Raw genomic sequence first — 19,312 nt, forward strand, 5'->3', positions numbered from 1 at the left:
GAGAAGCTCAGCCAGCTCTCCCTGACGCCTGGCCTCTTCCCTGGGGGTGGAGCTGGTGGGTGGCTGCAGACACAGACACTGCACTTAGTGTCACTGGCTTTGCAGAGCCATGCAGCTGACTACATGGGCACAGCTATGGGAGTGGGGCTGGGCCAGAGGCCACACAGGCAGGGGAATTGCACAGGAGGCCATGCCAGGCTGACGTCACCCTGGGGCGGCTGAGCGCAGCCCCCATTCAGGCCCAGACAGCTCCAGGAGCTCTCAGAGATAGAGGAAAGCCACCAGTGCCAGCCTTGCTACAAACCCTGCCCGTGTCCAGTGAAGCTCAGCGTTGCCCGCAGAACTCTGTGTGCCTGATGGGCCCTCTCAGGCTTGCAGCAGGGACACAGCCTGAGCACTTAACCTCAAAGGCCGGGCAGGGTATGGAGAACCTGCCCAAGGTGACCTTCAAAGCCATTCCTGGCTCTGATTTCCTTAAGGTTCTGGGAATTCCAAAGACAGGAACTCCCTGGACAGCAGAGCTGCCACCCGAACACAGACTAAGAGGGTTGTTCATATGTGTTTTCCATGTGCTGTCTCCTGCTGCAGTGCCATTCCTGCCCCAGGTTAGGTATCTAAGAGCACGGATCAGCACTCGGGGGATAAATTTGTTGCATTCTCCTCTGTCCTAGGTCCCAAGACCCTCAAGTGTACCCGGGAGGCAGCCAGACCACATGGTGCTGCCCAAGACGCTGGAATGGGCTCCCCGTACCTGCATCACCTTGACCTCAGGGAAGTCCCCCGCGGAGATCTGGTATTCTCGCTGCAGCTGAATGTAGATTTCCGGCAGCCTGCTGATGAGCTCCCGTTTCTTGTTTTCCTTCCCAAAGACACTGGGCATCTCCTTCTTCAGGTAGCTGATGATGTAGGCATGCACCTGCAGGGGTACACTGCACGTGAGGGCATGCCATGCAGGTATCCACTAACAACTATGCTCAGAGGCAGAGGGAGGGTGAGGCACCCAGGGACCGAAGCAGAGAAAGCTGACCTCAATGATATATTTGAGTTGGGGGCAGGGCAGATCTACAAAGTGGATGAGCCCCTCACTTCCCTGGGAGAGTAAGTGGAGAGAACCCCATTGCTGAAGGCCAGGCAGACGAGCAGGATCCAGAAAAAGGCATGGGGAAGTGGAATGTGACAGAGCAAGGGGAAGAGGGGGCACTTGAGTGGTGAGAGGAATGAGTGCCAGGGTGGGTAGAGAGAGTATGAGGGAGGGTGGTGGTAACAGTGGGACCAGTGTCTGTGGGGTCACGGCACATGAGGTGGGTGGGAGGTGTGGGCAGCATTTAGCCTCTGCTCAGGAGGTACTGGGAGCTGTTGGAGGATATAGAGGGAGGTTCTGCCAGCGCAATGTCTGAGCAGATGATGGTTCTGGAAGGGGGGGCACACTAATGCTGTGAGCTCTCCTATTTGCCAGGTGTGCTGAGACCATGGGGGCAAGGTGGGGCTGCCCTGAAGACAGCCACGAGGAAGATTGGCTAACGAGGGGGAAATATCATGGCCATGGCTGAGTGGGGTCTCCAGGGGACAGAAAGTGAGCAGATGGCCAACAGCTGAGCCTGGTGACTGACCAGCAGACCTTAGATAACCATTTCACCTACTGCTTAGAAGCACCAGGAAGTGAAACTAGAGGTGACGTACATGGCTGATCTACCCAGAGATGGTGCCTCATGAGCAGTGAGATCAGAATCCAGCACTTCCGCAGGGAAGGTGAGGCACTGAGGTCCGTGCAGACTCAGCACCCAAATCATTTCTTTCTTTTTAAAAAAGATTTATTTATTTGAAAGGCATCTTCAATTTGCCGATTCACCCTCTAAATGCGTGCAGCAGTGGGTTAGGGCTAAGCCAAAGCCAGGAGCTGGGGACTCCACTGGATCTTCCACATGGATGGTCCAAGCTTTTATGCTATCATCAGCTGCCTTCCCAGGTGCAGTGAGAAGGAGCTGGATCAGAAGCAGAGTTGCTGAACTTTTAAAAAACAGACTTATTTTGTTTATTTGAAAGGTAGAATTATAGTGAGAAAGAGGAAGAGAGGGATCTTTCACTCTCTTTCACTCCCCAAATGACCAGTGACCAGGGCTGGACCAGGCTGAAGCCAGGAGTTTCTTGTGGGTCTCCTCTTCACGTGAGTACAGGGGCTCAAGCACTTGAGCCATCTTCTACTAGTTTCCCAGGCACAATATCAGGGACCTGGGTAGGAAGCAGAGCAGCTAAAATTTGAAGCAGCACCCATATGCGATGCAGGCACCGTTGGCAGCAGCTTAACTTGCTATAACACAGCGCCAGACCCAGGACTTTGCCATGGGATACAGACATTGAAGTCATTTTTACAGGAGGCCAGCTGCCTGGGCCCAGCTGGCAGGAAGATGCTCTCTGGTATAGGATGTCTGGAGGCCCAAGGATGAAGCCCCAGAAACCTGGATCACAATGCTTGCTGGTGGTTGGAGTGGGACATCCCATTGGGAGAGCTCTGTGGCCCCTTCTTCAGCATTTCCCCTCCCCCTTGCGCTAGGCCCACTTGGGAACAGTAACCCATGCTCATTACAAAAGCTCCTTTTGTGTGGCCTGAATTCTCCAGACAATTTAGAAGTCAAGCAAGTAACTAAAATAAGTGCGGATGGAAAACAGAAGAGTGATTACAAAAAGCAAACGACAACACAGTTATGGAAAATCCTATTAAAGAGAACAGACTCCTACTGTAATCTTGGGGCAGAATGGAAACTGAATACCAGGGTAGACAGAGACATTCCACAGCTCGCCTGATGCAGGCTGGCAGGCCCAGTGCTAGGACGGGCTAGGACAGCTATGCGGGGGTTATGTGCCCAGAGCACACACTGCTGCCACCTCCCAGGAGACAAATTTGGAAAGCTGACTCTAACTCTATCACCGGCAAACTGGTTCACTTCCTTGGTGTTCGGATGAAAGCAAATGAACAGCCAATGCTTCGAGAGACCTAAGCAAATAAAAGTTTGGGAGCCCTTGATTTCTGATTCTGGCCTTCAACTGTGTGCCTGAGGACATGATGCTGACTAAGCTGTAACACCAGAGAACTCTGCCTTCGGACGTGAACACCTGGTGTGCAGTATGGGCGGACCTGGGGTGGGGTCCCCCAAGGACTTGTTGGTATTGTCACATTCTGCAGCCCCTCTCATCACTGCCGTGGCCTCAGCCGTCCTGGAAACCTTGGAACCGGAGCCAGTCCCGGAGCAGGAAATGGCTCAGCTTCCCATCCATAAGGTCTTCTCACTTAGATGCCCCCTCCCAGAGCCTGCCAGGTGGGCATCTCTGAGCCGCCAACCCCTGACCAGGCAAGGCTTAGTCCCTGCTCCCATACCCATGCACCTGCCATACCTCTCCACCCACTGACTGGCCCCAGCTCTGTCATCTTAGATCCTGTGATGTTTACTGGCCGATGACTGTTATTACACAATGCGTGCACGGCTTCCAGTGCCCTGATCTCATGCCAGGTCTCAGCTCCCTCCTCCTCCCACTTGCCTCATATTACCTGTGTCATGACCCTCAGGTGACCTGCTCATGTGACAGGTTGCTCTCAGGCCCATCCCCTACTTCTAGAAAGTTCCACTGGTCTACTCTGTCACAGCCTCTGCATGGCTGCCCCACTCTTTTGTCTTTCCTGGAGTGTCCCAGGCAATAACCCAGGATCAGAGCTCCCACAGGGGGCAGGCACGTGCTGACGTGAAGTTTGTCAAGTTCCATGGCAAATGGTGATTCTGGGAAACATGAAGACTGAATCTGGAAGGGATCTCTGCACTGACGTTATCTTTCGATTCCAGGAAATTCAAATGATGTGTTCAAGGTCATACAGCTCGCCAGAAGATGGCAGAGCTGGCACTGTACACTATGACCTCACTCCTGTCCTGCTGGAATTAATTAGTCCTGCGGCTATGAACTAAAACCTCCCTGACACTGCTAAAAATCTGGAATTCCAAACAAGGTGTGACCTATGGAATAAGTGTATGGAAGTTGTGGCTGCAGGCATGATGTCTGATCAGCCCCAGGGCTCTGGAAAGTTCTGGAGGTCACCAGTGTACCAGAAAACAGCTATGTCACTGCACACCGCCTGGAACACCCAGGCAGGAAAAGCCCGCACCTGCCAGATGTGTTTGAGGGGCTCAAGGCCACAGCCAATTCCAAAGGCTGGCTCGTGCCCTAAAGGGTAAAAGATCCCAGCAAAAAAGGACCAGAGGGCCAGCCCTGGCCACGGAAGCAAGTGGAAATAGTATGAGGGTTTCTTTTCTTCAGGATGAAGCAGAGGAGGAGTAGCAAAGAGGAAGGAAGGGAGGAAGGGGTAGGCTCTGGCCCTGGTCCTTGCCGGGTGAGCTGCTGCGGGGAGCAGGCATCACCCACATATCTAAGTATACCTTGCCCATGAGAAGAGGAGTGTAAGTGTCCGCTGCTACTAACTGACGGATGAGGACTAGCTGGAGTCGCAGGGACTGTGGAGGAGGCTGTTTGACCTTCACTGAACCATGAAGGAATTCCTCAGATATGAGGGCTAACAGGAGGAGTGTGTAATTCATGGGGATAAGGCACTGCTTCAGTTTTGCCTTTCCCTTCTTTCAAACAGGAAAAGCCCCAAGTCAGCTACCGAGGATGACTGGGGGTCAAATCATACAGAGCCAAATGACAAAGTGTCCAAAGTGTCAGTTTCTCTCTGGGAATAATGACTTGCTGAACGGAGAAGGATCTCCTTCCTCTGAAATGCACCTGTATTCACATGCTGTTCTCACCCTAGAGAGGCTGCCACAAGTCCCATTAATGTGTTCTGCAATGTGTGTGTGTGTGTGTGTGTCCCCAGCAGTGAGATGCTCGGACTTGAGTGCCATTGCTTATATTCACCCTAGGCATGGAGAACAGCCCAGGCAGCTGGGATTGGGAGCTACCAGTGTGCACGGCAGGACAGCACCATTTGTGGAATTAACCGCTGGGCAGTAGCTAGAGCAAGGCCATCTGGCCAAACCCAGCCCCACTCGTTATAAACACTCCCACCCACCTGAAAGCCTGTGTGGCGAAAGCCTGCATGGTGGTAAGCTCAGCCAGAAAGGCAGAGAGCATGTAGTAACAGGCAATCAGCACATTTTAAAGGTGGGTTCACAACAACATGTCAATCTCCTGTGAACAAACCAGAGCCCCAGAAGTGAGCCCACAGGGGTGGTGAGAGTGTGAGATGGGGAGGATGGCAGAGAAAAGCTCCGTTATTCTGTTCAGATCAAAAGGCACTCCAAGAGCATATGGTCAGAGGGGGACTTGAGGGGCCCCCACAGTCACCTGAGGTCAGTCTTCTGAGAGAGGCATCCTTATAAGGGCTCTAGCGCTGCCATCCACAACAGCTCTGGGCTGCCTGCTGTGCTATTTTTAAAGACCTGCCTGGGACCAAGCATTAAAGCAATCTCATCAGCTGCTGACAGAGATTTACCCTTGAGCCTACATCCAGCTGGGGCGCTAACAACATCTGATTTTTGCATGGGACAGCTGGGAAAGCCGGGAAAGTTGGGCTCTGCCTGCAATCTGTGCAAGATTAAGCAGAGAACCCATTTAGAAAACCAACTGAATCCCACAGAGCAATAACAGGGAGCCCTAGGAAATTGCTGAGTGTCTCTCTTGGGTCTCAGTTTTATGGGTTCCTTCCTCAAATATTGCCTCAGTTTTTTGTTGAGCAAAGATTTCCAAATGGGTGGGACCCTTTCCTGTTCTTGGGCAATGCATTCATGAAGGGTGAGGTCTGGCAGTGAACAGGAAAGCATTGGACTGCCATGCGCAGGTCCCTGAAGCACTGCTGTAAAATCTGTAAGCTCTTTCATGTGGCTACTTTAATTACAGCTAGAGAATATGAAGCTATATTTTCCAAACCCTTGTTGGGGTTCTCACAGGATAGCTTGGTTTAAAGAATCCTTCCGTTACCCTGAAGGGCATCTCAAAGTGTGAACAGCCTTAGGAGGTTGTCCCGATCACACAAAATGTGATCTTGAGGTTAACCAAAAATCCACTCCAACAGGCTCCTGTTTCCTTAAAATGGAGAGTTGTGAAAAACAAACAACAACAAAAACCACGTCTAAGAAGAAAGAAGTAGGGTGATGCTGGGAATTCACAAGAGCTTTTCATGCTAGCATAAAGCCACGACACTTGGAGTTTGATTAAACCAAGAAGGCACCTTCTGGATCGGATGGGAATATGCTGTTCCAGGAACAGACACCCCACCCCGCGCTCTGCCCCAGAGTGGACACTTCTTAGGTTACCCCTTAAATTGTGGGTTTCTGTGCATGGAGTATTCTGTGGAAGAAACAGAATGACAGCTAATTGCAAAAAGCAAGGACACAGGGAAGGAGCTAACATAGATGCTGTCCATTCTGGCTTGTGGGCGGACCTTCCTGAACCAGCAGTCAGTGTGCCCAAGGTTGGAATCTCTATCTTGCACCCTGCAGACTATGATGGCTCAGGGAATTAGTTCATCTTTCCCAGCCTTGGTTTCCTCATGTGTGAAATGAGGATAACAAAGCCAAACCACATGCAATGAAAGACAGGATCTGATCAAATGACATAAGTGGTGCACAACGTGCAGCTTCTGGAACCCATTTAAGAAAAACTGAGGGAGGGGCTACTATTGTGGCCCAGTGGGTCAAGTTGCCACCTGCGACACCAGCATCTCAAATCGGAGTGCCCGTCTGAGTCCTTGACTGCTTTCGATTCAGTTGCCTGTGAACATGTCTGGAAAGGTGTCGGAAGATAGCCTGAGTACTTGGTTTCCTGTCACCCAGGTGGGAGACCAGGATGAAGCTTTTTACTTGCTAGCTTTGGTCTGGACTAGACCGAGCTGTTAAAGTCTAGATGGAAGATCTCTTTCTGTTTCTCCTCTAAATAAATAGATACATACTTAAACAGAAACTGGACGAGGTGGGCAACTGGCACAGTGGTTAAGATAACACCTACACATCACAGTGCCTGAGTCTGAGTTTCGGCTCATTTCCAGTTCCAGTTTCCTGCTAATGTGCACCCAGTGACAGCTGAAGCCCTTGGGTCTCTGCCACCCATACAAGAGATCAATGAGGTCCCAGTTCTTGACTTCAGCTTGGCTCAGCCCTGGCTATTGTGGGAATCTGAGGGGTGGACCAGCAGACAAAACTGGTTAAGAAAAGGATGAACCTGCCCAATTAAAATCACTTTTAGGAAAAATAAGCCCTTCCAGAGTGAAGCATTCAGACGACTCCATGTGCACATAAGTAATGACTAGTGCAGGGACACGGCCTGCCAGTGTGACAGTGTGCCCCCCAGGCTGTCCCTTAGTGCTGAGCTTGGCTTCTAGCACAGCCAGGAACATTTCCTGTCCCCACTCTCGGTGTGGCACTGTGCTGTGAGCAGCTGGCACTGCAAAGCTCTGACTGCAAATATCTGCACTTCAAACATTTTCCTTTGTAAAGAGGAACAAGCCAGATACTATTCTTAGGAAGGAAAAAAAAAAAAAAAAACTTTCTTCCCTCCAGAAAGCTCAGCAAGCTTGGCCACCCACCCGCCGTGCAGCACAGGGCCTGTATTCTCTGCAGCACATGAACACAGAGCTACCCTCTGTCTTCAAACCCAGGCTGGGCCAGCTCCTGCAGAAGGGCCTAGCACCCAAGGACAGCAGGCAGCTCTCCACAGCCACCGGAGCTCAGCACTTCCAGCTAGCGCTTGCTCCTCACTGACCTAGAAACTGGAACATGGCTGCGGATGCCCAGCCCTAAGCAGGACCTGGGGTGGGCATTCAGCCCTGTGCTCAGGATGCCAATGCCCATATTAGAAATGCCTAGGTCTACCTCTTGGTGTCCACTGATGAATTCCAGCTTCTCATCAGTGCAATGCTGGGAAGTGGCAATGAACATTCAAATACTTACGTTCCTGTCACCCACGTGGGAGACCTGGATCCAGTTTCTAGTTCCTCTGCTTTGGCCCACACTCAGCTGTATCTGTTGCAGGCATTTGGAAATGAACTAGCAGATACGAGCTCTATCTGTCTGTCTCTCAACTTAGAAGGGGAGAGATTACAACTCCAAACCAGCCTCCTGTACAGGTTAGCTTGGAGCCAGCATGCTCCCTGGGACTGGTGAGAGGCTCAGTAGTTCTATCCACACTGTCTGACTGCATTCACTACCTGTGCCCAGTGTCATGCTGAGCATTGTAGCACTGACAAACGGTCACACTGAAGTGTCCTGAGACCCTCAGCTTCAACCACCTGCCCAAGGCCATTGGAGGCTGAGACTAGAATGTGAGCAGGGTGCCTTGGGCTTGGGGCTTCATTGCTAACCCACCACATGCTCTAGCCCTCATGCTTATTGGAGTGGAGTACCCTGTCCCTCTCCATTGTGACATTCATGGCGTCTTCTGGCTTACCTTGGCCAGCCTTGCTCGCTTGATGAGGTCATTGAGCTTGCGTACGGCCGCCTTCTGTGGAAGGCTCTGGATGTCCCTGAAGAGGTCCTGAGCCTCGGCCTCGAAGAGCCGGCGGTTGTCTGTGTTCTGCAGAGGCTGGGCCCAGAAGGAGCCGATGTACACACGCAGTACCTCAGGTGTGTTGATGACCTTGCCCAGGGACCACATGAGAGCCCCGTACACCCGCATCAGCTGCTGTGTGTCCACTTGGTCAGCCTTGTTCAGCACCACACGGATCTTGTCATCCTGACCCCGGAAGGCCTTGATGGCTTCTGAGAACTCATCTGAGATATCCAACTTGTGGGCATCGAAGAGCAGGATGATCCTGTCGACCCGCTCGGCAAACCACTGCAGAACCTGGCAGAAGTCATACCCTGGTGGGGAGACAAGGGCATGTTGTTGTTGAAGGATGAGGCACTTGGAAAAGCGTGAGGGTTGCCTGTGGAAAGCCCTGTGTGTCAGAGGGAAAATCGCTTCACTTGGGGTCCTGGACTGGCTATACTTGGTTATTGCAAGGCTCTGGGCTGGCATGGGTTGAGTTTTGCCACCTTCTGTGCTTGCAAGCCCATGTAGTTCCCATGCATGTCTTATTTCACCTGGAATCAGGAGCTCTGAGCCACCACAGACGATGGGTCAAAGGCTCATAGTTCTGTCTAGTCTCACATCCCTGGGAGCACCCAAGAAGCAGGGCAGAAAGCTTGGAGTCTGTGCAGAGTACACAGCAAGCATGGCGGGGGTGGGGGTGACCCTCTGTGAATTCAAGCTTGTAGGGTGTGAAGAGGTCAGAGGTCAGCCAGGGCATGACTGTTTATCATTCAGACTATTCATAGCTTAAGTGGTTCACAAACACACATATTTTTAAAAATAATGTCTCTCAGCCATTCTGTGAAGTAGCCTCTTGCCAATTTCTTTTTTTAAATGGCCAGGTCCACGACATAGTCTGTTCAGCTCACTTTGGCCACCGACCAATTCAATCCAAATCATGCAGCTAAATAAACACTCTTCGGCCCGAGGTCAAGACTCTCAGGCATGTCCTTAGGGAGGCAGATTCCCACGAGAAGCAAACAAGAGGAGGCCAAGCCCACCAGAGCTATTTTTAATCTCAAGGGGATGGGTGGCATAAGTGGAGCCTCCATCTGGCTTGGTCAGCCCCCACGTGCCACCTGCTCTGACTCCCATTCCCCTAGCCAACTGTTCCTTTCTGACTTTGGAAAGTCTCAAATATTGGAGAGTCCTGCCAAGAGTATGGGGGAACACAGCAATAAAAGGAAGGCTTATTCCAATGCAGAAAATTTTGGAACCATCCATAGCTTTATCTCACTATGCATTTTCCATGAGGATCATATGTCGGAATCCAGAGTGTGACAACTGGCACACTACTTCCAATATATTTTGACCCTCTGCCTTACTTGCCTCAATTTTTTTTTCTTAAAGATTTATTTTTATTTATGTGAAAGGCACTGTGAGATAGAGACTGACACAAAGAGATCTTTTACCCACTGGTTCACTTCCCAAATGGTCATGGCAGCCAGACTTGGGCCAGGCTGAAGCTTGTAGCCTAGAACACCCACATGGGTGGCAATGACTCAGACATAAGAATTTGTACCACCTTCTGCTAGATTTCCCAGGTACATTAGCAGGAAACTGGAATGGAAGGAGAGCATCTGGGCTTGCATTGGTGTACCAATATGGGATGACAGCATTGCAGGTAAAGGCTTAATCTACTATATCACCATGCTGGTTTCTTAGATATATATATATATATATATATATTTCAAGTTTGATTTATTTATTTGAAAGGCAGTGAGAGAGAGAGAGAGAGAAAGAGATTTTTCATCTATCAATTCACTTTTCAGAGGGCCACAGTGGCTAGAGCTGTTGATCTGAAGCCAGGAGCTAAGAGATCCTTCCAGGTTTCCCACATGGATGCAGGGGTCCAAGCACTTAGGCCATCCTTTGCTGTTTTCCAAGGACATCAGCAGAGAGCTAGATTAGAAGCAGAATAGCTGGGACCCATATCGGATGCTGGTACTGTAGACGGCAGTTTTACCTGCTATGCTGCAGTCTCCACTTTAGATACTTTTTAAAAGGGGTGGGTGTTGTGATGCCTGTGTCCCATAATAAGAATGTCAGAATTCAACAGCCACCTCTGGCTCCTGACTCCAGTTTCCTGTTAAGGCAGACCTTGGGAGGCAGTGGTGCTGGCTCAAGGAATTGGGTTCCTGCCACTCACATGGGAGACCTGGATAGAATTCCTGGTTCTCAGGTTCACTCTCTTCCAGCGCCTGTCATTGCAGCTATTTGGAAAGTGATTTGTGGATGGGAGGAATTCTTTCTCTTTTCCAAGTTTAGTTCACTTCTATAACAAAATGCTACACAGCAAGGAAGACAGATTTATTGTCACAACTTCACTTGTCAATACAGGTAATCTCCTCCCCCGCCACCCCCCCCAAATGCCAAGTAAAAAAAATCTATTCCAAAGGGTAACCACACCAAGATGTCACTCACACAATGTTAAAACACCAAGCCAAGCTTCACAGTCGCTAGTTAAGTACTGCAGCACAACTGTGAAACATGAGCTAGAGTTAAGGATGTGGGCAGTCTCTGGGGATGGGGGAGTGTGGGATTCAGGGCAGATAGACAGTGTCTGGAGGGGAATGACGCATTCATCAAAAGAAGAGGGGTCGGTGGACAGAAGTTTCCATGCACTTGAACCCACGTAAAAGGGAACAGTTGAACAAGTAGCTTTAAAAAAAAATAAAAACACAACAATCAGAAACACTCTCAGCCTCCCTCTGCCCCTGAGTACCCCTTACCAGAGGAAGCCACTGCCTGGAGGGTGGGGTCTGTGATAAGTGCACATCTGGCCTGCATAGGGCACACTGTCACTTGCCACTCTGCAGCCCTGCTGGGGGATGAGGAAGACAAAAAGGCAGCGCCTGGAAAATGGGCTGAGTCTGCCTTGCACTCCTTCAGCAGCCAGCTTAGCCCAGAGGGAAGCCCAAGACTCCTTGAACAGATTCTACAGATATATGCAGATTTTGAGTCAAGATCTCACCTCGAGTCCTGTTCCTGTAAGGCCATGACAGTAAGCCTCCCAAGAAAACCCAAGAGACTGTCGTGGGCCCAGGCCGTAGGTGGGAGACTCCCAGCAGAGGAACTGATGCTTAGGAACCACTCCGGGAGGGTGACCAGCTCAGCAGAGCCACGGCAGGAGGTCCTATGGGTGGCTGACCGGCTTGGCCTTTCACCCAGACACACTTTCTCTGTCTCCCTGGGGATCTGAATTAGGGTCTCTGAAGGTTCAGAAACAGAGGAAAGGAAACGCTGCGTCCAGGTTCATGTTGGAGTGGCCATGAGCTGGCTGTTTGCTGGATGCCTTCTGTCTGGTGGGGGGTGACTTTTGTGGGCCACAGAAGCTGAAGGTGTGATGCTGTCCCTTGCCCTGTTCCTTAGCAACTGGGGGGAGGGGGGAGTGATCTACAATCAGACATCCATCTCCGTCCACCAGAGTGGAGCGCTGAACCTGAGGGAGTGGTGCAAAGTCCTGGGAGAGAACACATACATTCATAGGACAGATGGTTGGCTCAGTGTAGCGGTTACAATTCCTCCCAGGACGTCTGCATTCCATGTTTGAACACCTGGGTTTCAGTCCCTGTTCTGTTCCTTCTTCCAGTTGCATGCTCAGTGTGCACCCTGGGAGGCAGCAGGTGGTGGTTCAACTAGGTCTCTTCCACGCCACATGGCATGGGTTCTGGGTTCCTGGCTTTACATGGTCCAGTTCTGGCTGTTGTAGGCATTTAGGGGGTGAATCAGTATAGGGGAGATTTCTTTAGCTGCCTTTCAAATAAACAACTGAAAACTAAAACAAATAGCAGTGGTGGCTGAGTTGAGTCCAATGGTGGAGGTTTCTTATCCCTTTCCTGAGCCTAGTTCTTCCACCTTCCCATTAAATTTGTGAGTTATCTGATCCTACAAAAATAACTGGGTTCCTGCCACCCACCTGGGAGAGCTAAGTCAAGTTCTGGTTTCTGGCTTTTTTTTCTCTACTAAAAAAAAGTTTGTAAGAAAAAAAAGACCCGCCTTATTGCATTAGAATTCTTTTCTAAGATTTATAGGGAAAGAGAGGGGAAATCTTCCCTCCAAACAGCTACAACAGCTAGGGCTGGTTAGGCCTAAGCCAGGAGCTGCTTCTGGTCTCCCAAGTACTTGGGCCATCCTCCATTGTTTTCCTCTGTGCCCTACTTTCTCCTCTGCGAAGTGGGGCTAATAATGGTGCCCACAGACCTCACAGAGCTGCCAAATTAAGATCAGGGAAGCATAGAATCTGCTGGGTACCCACAGAGCTATCAAAAAATGTTATCTGCTGTCTATTTTTAAGACTTTTCTCTCCAGTGTCTGGTGCAGAGTAGAGGTGGGAGGAAGTGGTGTGTATGCAACAAACGTTTGCTAAAGGACATCAGTCAGGGGGAAGCAGAGTATGCAGCCAGCAGGTAAAGGGAACAGTGTAATGACACTTATGCCAAAGGAGAGAGGCAGTGCATGGAAAACAGATACAAGGACTCAAACGAGGAAAAACCACTCCTATTTTGTAAGCAGAGCAATGGGCTTGGGAAGGCCTTGTGGCCTTCCTTTTCTTGCTTGGAGAAGGGATGGCATCCTACCTGTTGCTTTTAAAGAGGCAATAAACCTGGGATTGTGGTCACGGACACTGGCCAGCTCCAGGAAGCTGCCTGGGTACTAACCTGGCTGAGATTACTTGAGGCACACATGTGCCTGGCAAGATGGCATCAAGGAGTATTCTCAACATTCTGTTACAGAGGATGCTAGCTTCCTATCAGAACCATAGTCCTGTGAAAGGCTTAGCCACCAAAAGCTGATGAAGAGCCATTGGTCACCCTCAGACTGCATGTGGCCCTGGGCTGCTGTTTGGTTTGATCTTCACAGGGTTGTTGTAAAGATTCATTTATTGAACTGAAACTCACATTAGCAATAGCCAGAGCTGGGTCATGCTGAGGTAAAGAGCCAGCCTCTTGATCCAGTTCTCCTGTGGGGGTAGCCAGGGACTCAACTACCCAAGCCATCCCTTGTTCCCTCTCAGGGAGTACATTAGCAGGAAATTGGAATCAAAAGCAAGGCTAGAATGTGAACTCAGGCACTCCAATACAAGAGCTGGGCATCCAAAGCAGTGTCTTCATCTTAATTTGCCTGCCCAGGAAAGTTTTTATAATCTCGATGATGGTGGTGGTTATACAAGTACATGCACTTACTTATGACAAACCCTAGAATTCTCCAATTATTACACAAGTATGTTATTCCAGGCACTTAGGAAAGCTTGTAGAAAGATGAAATTAAAAGTTAATTTCAGTGCAAAGACTTTTAAGAATCTATACAGTGTTTTTGCAAAATACCTTTTCCATGAATTTTTTGAAGACCTCTCTGTGCAGTGTTCACTTTTTCTTCCTAACAAAATAAACATCTGTGAACCTGCCACAACTTTGTGAAATGCCCTTCTACCTTGATAAAATTGGCTTATAAAGTAAAAATAAATATGGAAGAAAAAACCGCAAGGTTGCTAAACTTGTTTAACGAGACCCATTTCCACAACCTGTTGAACAGCCCAGGGAGGGGGGATGTGTATTTGTACAGGGGCTGGGGTAAATTACCTGGCCATATGTGAAGGCAAAGGCAGTGAAGGGAAAGGCCCATCCTTTAGAAGTGGTTCAGTCTTAGCAGCCATTCAAGAGCCCTAATGTAAAATCAGGCTCCTGACTAGAGTCCTAGGGTGCCCTACCTTCTGGTCAAGGCAGTAAGGTAGGCAGGCTCTCATGGTGACAGGAGAAGGGCAAGAAGGCTCAGAGTTTCACATGGCCTGGATAGTAGATTTGTGTGTATGCTTGTGAACATGCATGTGGGAAATCCTGTGTGTGTGTGTACGCCCATGCAGAAATACACCCAATATCAGAACCTTCCCATGCTACTCACCATATTTTCAATATTTACTCATTCAACTATGGGAAAGCAAATTCCTTAAGAATTTCAAGTAGATGTTGTGGAAGAAAACAGAGGTGCAATCAGGCCACCTGTTTAAAAATACCTTGGCAATAGAACCCAAAAGCTTTGGGAGCTGAAAAAAGAAACTTTGTCCTGCAGAAGGTGGCAGCCTGGCATTCCTGGCTGTACATTCTGGGAACAAAGGGAGGGGGCAGGAAGGAAGAGGCCGCTGCCACCCAGCCAGGCGCTTCCTTTCAAAAGGAACGTTGGTCCTTCGTCCCACCAGGAAACGGCACCTGAGGAGGGAGCAGGTAAGCTCAGGCGGGACTCCCCGAGGCGTCACGGGGGCTGTCTATTTTTAATAGAACAAGAGGAGGAAGAAATGGTCTCAAGTTCTTCCTGGAGCCAAGCTCTTAATTATACAAGTTCTGAACAAGATGTATGTCCATAAAAGGATGCAGGATAATGGATGAAGCCGGAACTGTGGCCAAGTTCTCCCTGCCCACATAACTCCCTGTACCCTTGGGGTGGGCAGCTGCTTGCCTAACTGAAAACAGCCAAGCTGCTTCTCAACTCTCCTCTTATCCCAGATCACCCTGACCTTCTGGGAGTCAGCAGACACTGATTCAGGCTAAGTCTCATATGTACATGTATCAGGGGGATATGACGAGTGGCTCTCCTGGAGGGCCCTGCGGGGACATTGGTCCATGACTCTACTTACCACTTCCTGGGCTCATCTGCTGACATGACCCCACGGTGCCAGGCTTTTCATTGACCTTGTTGTCCCTCTACACCTGGTCAAGCCAGTGCCCAACAAAGATAGACACAGAGAGCTGATGGTCTACCTGCCCCGTCCCACCCTGCCTTGTCCCCAGCTCTGTCTTCTCCAATCCAGTCTTCAAACAACTCTCTTCCCTTACTACACAAAGCTGATATCCAAAACTGTTTTATAGAACACATTTTTCCATGGCTAGCTTTGGTCTTTTCTCATAGTATTTCTTTTAAAAAAAGATTTATTCATGTATTCATTTATTTGAATGGTGGAACAACAGAGAGACAAGGAAAGATGAAATGAGCTCCTCCATCCTCTGGTTCACTCTCCAAATGGCAGGAACAGCGCAGACATGGTCAGGCCAAAGCCAGGAGCTGAGAACTCCATCTGGGTGTCCCACGTGGGTGCAGGGGACCAAGCACTTGGGCCATTCTCTGTTGCTTTACCAGGATAGGTATCAGCAGGGAGCTGGATCAGAAGTGGACCAACTAGGACTCAAACCAGCACATCATGGGATGCAGGCTATCAACTGCACCACCACGTCAGCCCCTCTGATAGCCTCTTAGCAGGTCTCACTCTGGCCACTCTTCCCCCAATACCCTGCACTTCCCCGTCTCCACATCTTTGCCCATTCAGTATGCCTGAAATGCCCCCTCTCTCCTCCACCTATTGTCACCACCCCAGGAATGGTGACTCCTTCAGGCTGCTCTCTGCCAAGCACTCTTGGGAGCAGAGTCAGGCCTTCTCCACATGTGCCACCCCACAGGACAGGCTCTGTCACATCCACATGGGTTCCCCCATGCAAATTCTCACAGAGCTCCCCACTCTGTAACGGTGGGTTCCCTTGATATTTTAAGGTAGAAGTTCTGTGAAAGCAGAGATTCCAGCCTCTGTAGTTCCTCAGGACTCAGTGTGGGTGCTCAATAAGCTGGGCTTACCCCTCCAAAAGTCTAGAGAGAGCTGCCATGTGCCCTGGAGCCAGCTACCAGGCTCTGGTATTCACTCTAAAAGACTGCAATCAGGGGTTCCATGAGACACCCATTCCTCCATGATCTAGCAGATGGGAGTTCTTTCTCCCGTCCTTTCTCAAATAAATACAAAATTTTTCTTACATGAAAAATAAAAATTTATTAACAGGATAGACCTCAGGTGTTTTAAAAAAAATAATTTGGGGCTAGTGCTGTTGTGCAGTAGGCTAAGCCTCTCCCTGTGGCATCAGCATCCCCTACAGGCACTGGCTCATGTTCCAGCTGCTCTACTTCCCATTCAGCTCCCTGCTTGCAGCCTGGGAAAGCAGCAGAGGATGGCCCAAAGCCTTGAGACTCTGTACCCATGTGGGAGACCCAAAAAAAGCTCCTGGATCCCGGCTTCAGACTGGCTCAACTCCAGTCATTGCAGCCATTTAGGCAGTGAACCAACAGATGGAAGATTTCTGTCACTCCTCTCTGTAACTCTTCCTTTCAAACAAAAAAATAAAATAAATTTTAATACAATTTATTTGAAAGGCAGAGCATGAGCAAGAGAGACTGAAAAAAAGGGAGAGTGGGACATGGGGACACACACACATCTTCCTTCTGCTGGTTTGCTCCCTTTAAGTGTGTGCAAGAAGGTCACAGAAATACATTCTACATTTTTCCCAGGCTGAGTTTACTTAGCAACCATAAAAAGCTGTCTGAAAACATGACTTGCTGAGTGCAAAGAGATAGCTCAAAATAACCAGTAAATAGTCTTGTCCACTGCACTCCTGCCTGTTCCGACAGCTTTGTATCAACATAGGGAAACAGTCCAGGGTGAGCCTTGTGACATGCCCATGAGGCAAGTGCCATTTCGTAGCCCCCTTTACAGAAAACCCAAGAAGTGAAATAAATGAGGGTGTGGAGCCAGGCTCAGGAACTCGGATCCCAGAGGCTACATCTGTATCTACTGCACTGCACCCATGACTATATAGCCAAGAGTGGAATTTTTATTTTCTTCTTTTCGGTTTGTGGCTTTTGAAGCACTCCACAATGAACATGTATTTATAATAAAAATGAGCATGATGTAATGTATTTGAGCTAACATCTTCTATGATGGGGCTTTCAGGTGGCAGGCATTTGGTCTAGTGGTTAAGATGTCCTCATCCTAGATCCAAGTGCTGGGGTGCCAGCTCCAGCTCCTGGTTCCAGCTTCCTGCTAACACGGACCCTGGGAGACAGCAGGGGATGGCTCATGTAGTTGGGTCCCTGCCACCCTCATGGGAGATCTGGATGGATTTCTGGACTCCCAGTGTTGGCCTGGCCCAGCTCTGGCTGTTGTAGGCATCTGGGGATGGGACTGAGCCAGAACCAGTGTTCCCAGTGGTGGAGTTGCCTCTGGTTGTGCTAAGGGTGTCATCACCTCTCACCTAGGGTGAAGCAGTTTCTGTCCTTGCATCTTGGCTCTTCTCCTGGGGAAGAGGTGGCCTATAATCAGCAGCCATTTCCAGAACAACAGGAACAAGTGAATGAGAACACACACAACGGTAAGCGTTGTTTTTTCTGCCTTCTATGCGCCCTTGCTCTGGAGCTGGAATCCACCTTCCCCCTCAGCTGGCAGGACATGGCGCTCTCAGCAAGGGGAGGCTACAGTCACCCCCAAGTGTGGGGAGATCCAGAAAGTCTGTTTGGGGGACAGAGGATGTTTCCTGCTTCTAGGTTTCTATTTGGGAGTGGCCACCCCTAGGAGAATGACACTGGCTACAGTGAAACACAAGGTTGCTGGAGCTCCAAGTCTTAGGGTTTAGCCCCTGAACACACTGAGATTTCAATAAAGCCAAGTGCCAGATGCCCCTAGCAAGTGGGCTTTATTTGTTTTGTTTTGAAAATAGATTTCTGCTTCATTCCTCAGAAAGCCCCAACAGTCAGGTATGGGCCACGTCAAGGGCAGGAGCCTAGAATTCCATCCATGTCCCCCATGTAGATTGCACTTGGGCCAACTTTGGTTGCTTTCCCAGGCACATTAGCACAGGCTGGATCAGAATTGGGGCAGCGAGATGCAAACCAGCACTCTTGACATGGGATGCCAGTGTCACAAGTGGTGCCTTAACCCACTGTGCCATGAGCTGGCCTGACAACAGGCTTCCTGTGCACTTCCTCAACTATCCTTTTCCCATCCCTCCCCCCAGGGAGTTTAGAACAAGACTCTGTAAATTCATTTCTCTGTGCCTATTTCCTCATAGAATAAACAAAGCAGCCTCCCAGCCCGTCCTTCCTTTCCTCTGGGGGATGTTGCTTGTGACTATGACACATGGCAGATACACGGGCCGGTGTCCCTGCAGGGTCCTCCAGGAGAGCCGCCCGTCACAGGAGCCTGACACATGTGGACGTGAGACAGCCTGGTGAGGTCGGCTCGTGTGGTCACATGACCAAGTGACTGCTGGGCTTTGCATCTCAGATTGGGGATGAGGTTGAGAACCAGGCCCTGGGTAGAGATAGCAATCCTGGCTGGAGGGCGAGACTGACACAAACTATGAAGAGAAACCTCCAAGTCCCAGAGCCAAGCCTGACTGCTTCATCCCACTGGGCCTTGGTCTGTGCATCTACAAGATGCATCAGATGACTGATATGACATTGTCCAGGCCTTAAAGTACAGCTACAGGTGATGGTGCTGCATAGGAAACTTCTGGAACAAAAAGCCAATTTCTCAGAAAGATCAGTTCAACTAAGTGCCCATTTAGTGCAGAGACTGACCAATCACTATGCCTGTGGAAAAACGGAAAACCTTCCAGGGTAAAGTGTTAGGTGCAAAACGTAAGGTGTCACTTGGTATTGTCCATATGCCTTATGGGAGTGTCTGGGTTCAAGTTCCTGCTCCACTCCTGATTCTAGCTTCCTACTAATATGCACCCTGAAAGGCAGCAGGTGAATCTGCCACCCATGGGGGATACCTGGATGGAGTTCCTGGTGAATGGCTTCAGCCTGGCCCAGCACCAGATGTTGTGGGCATTTGGGGAAGTGAACCAGTGAATGGAAGCTCTTTCAATAAGATTGTTTATCTTATTGAAAGAAATGCCTATCAATAAGATAAACAATTATTTCCAGAAGCACAGGAAGGGTATGGCAGTAC

General features: G+C 49.8%; 1 protein-coding gene across 1 annotated transcript in view; it reads right to left on the reverse strand.

Annotated features, from left to right (window-relative positions):
- EHD4 (EH domain containing 4) overlaps positions 1 to 19,312 on the reverse strand; it is a 71,877-nt gene that overhangs the window by 8,805 nt on the left and 43,760 nt on the right. Inside the window, exons 4-5 of the mRNA XM_040969988.1 lie at positions 8,425 to 8,837; positions 752 to 916 (exon numbers count right to left, since the gene is read on the reverse strand). Coding sequence (XP_040825922.1) covers positions 752 to 916; positions 8,425 to 8,837 — 578 coding nt within the window. The remainder of the gene's footprint in view (positions 1 to 751; positions 917 to 8,424; positions 8,838 to 19,312) is intronic.

Source organism: Ochotona curzoniae, unplaced genomic scaffold (assembly GCF_017591425.1).
Source record: "Ochotona curzoniae isolate NIBS_2020 unplaced genomic scaffold, NIBS_Ocur_1.0 scaffold_4701, whole genome shotgun sequence".
Lineage (NCBI taxonomy): Eukaryota > Metazoa > Chordata > Mammalia > Lagomorpha > Ochotonidae > Ochotona > Ochotona curzoniae.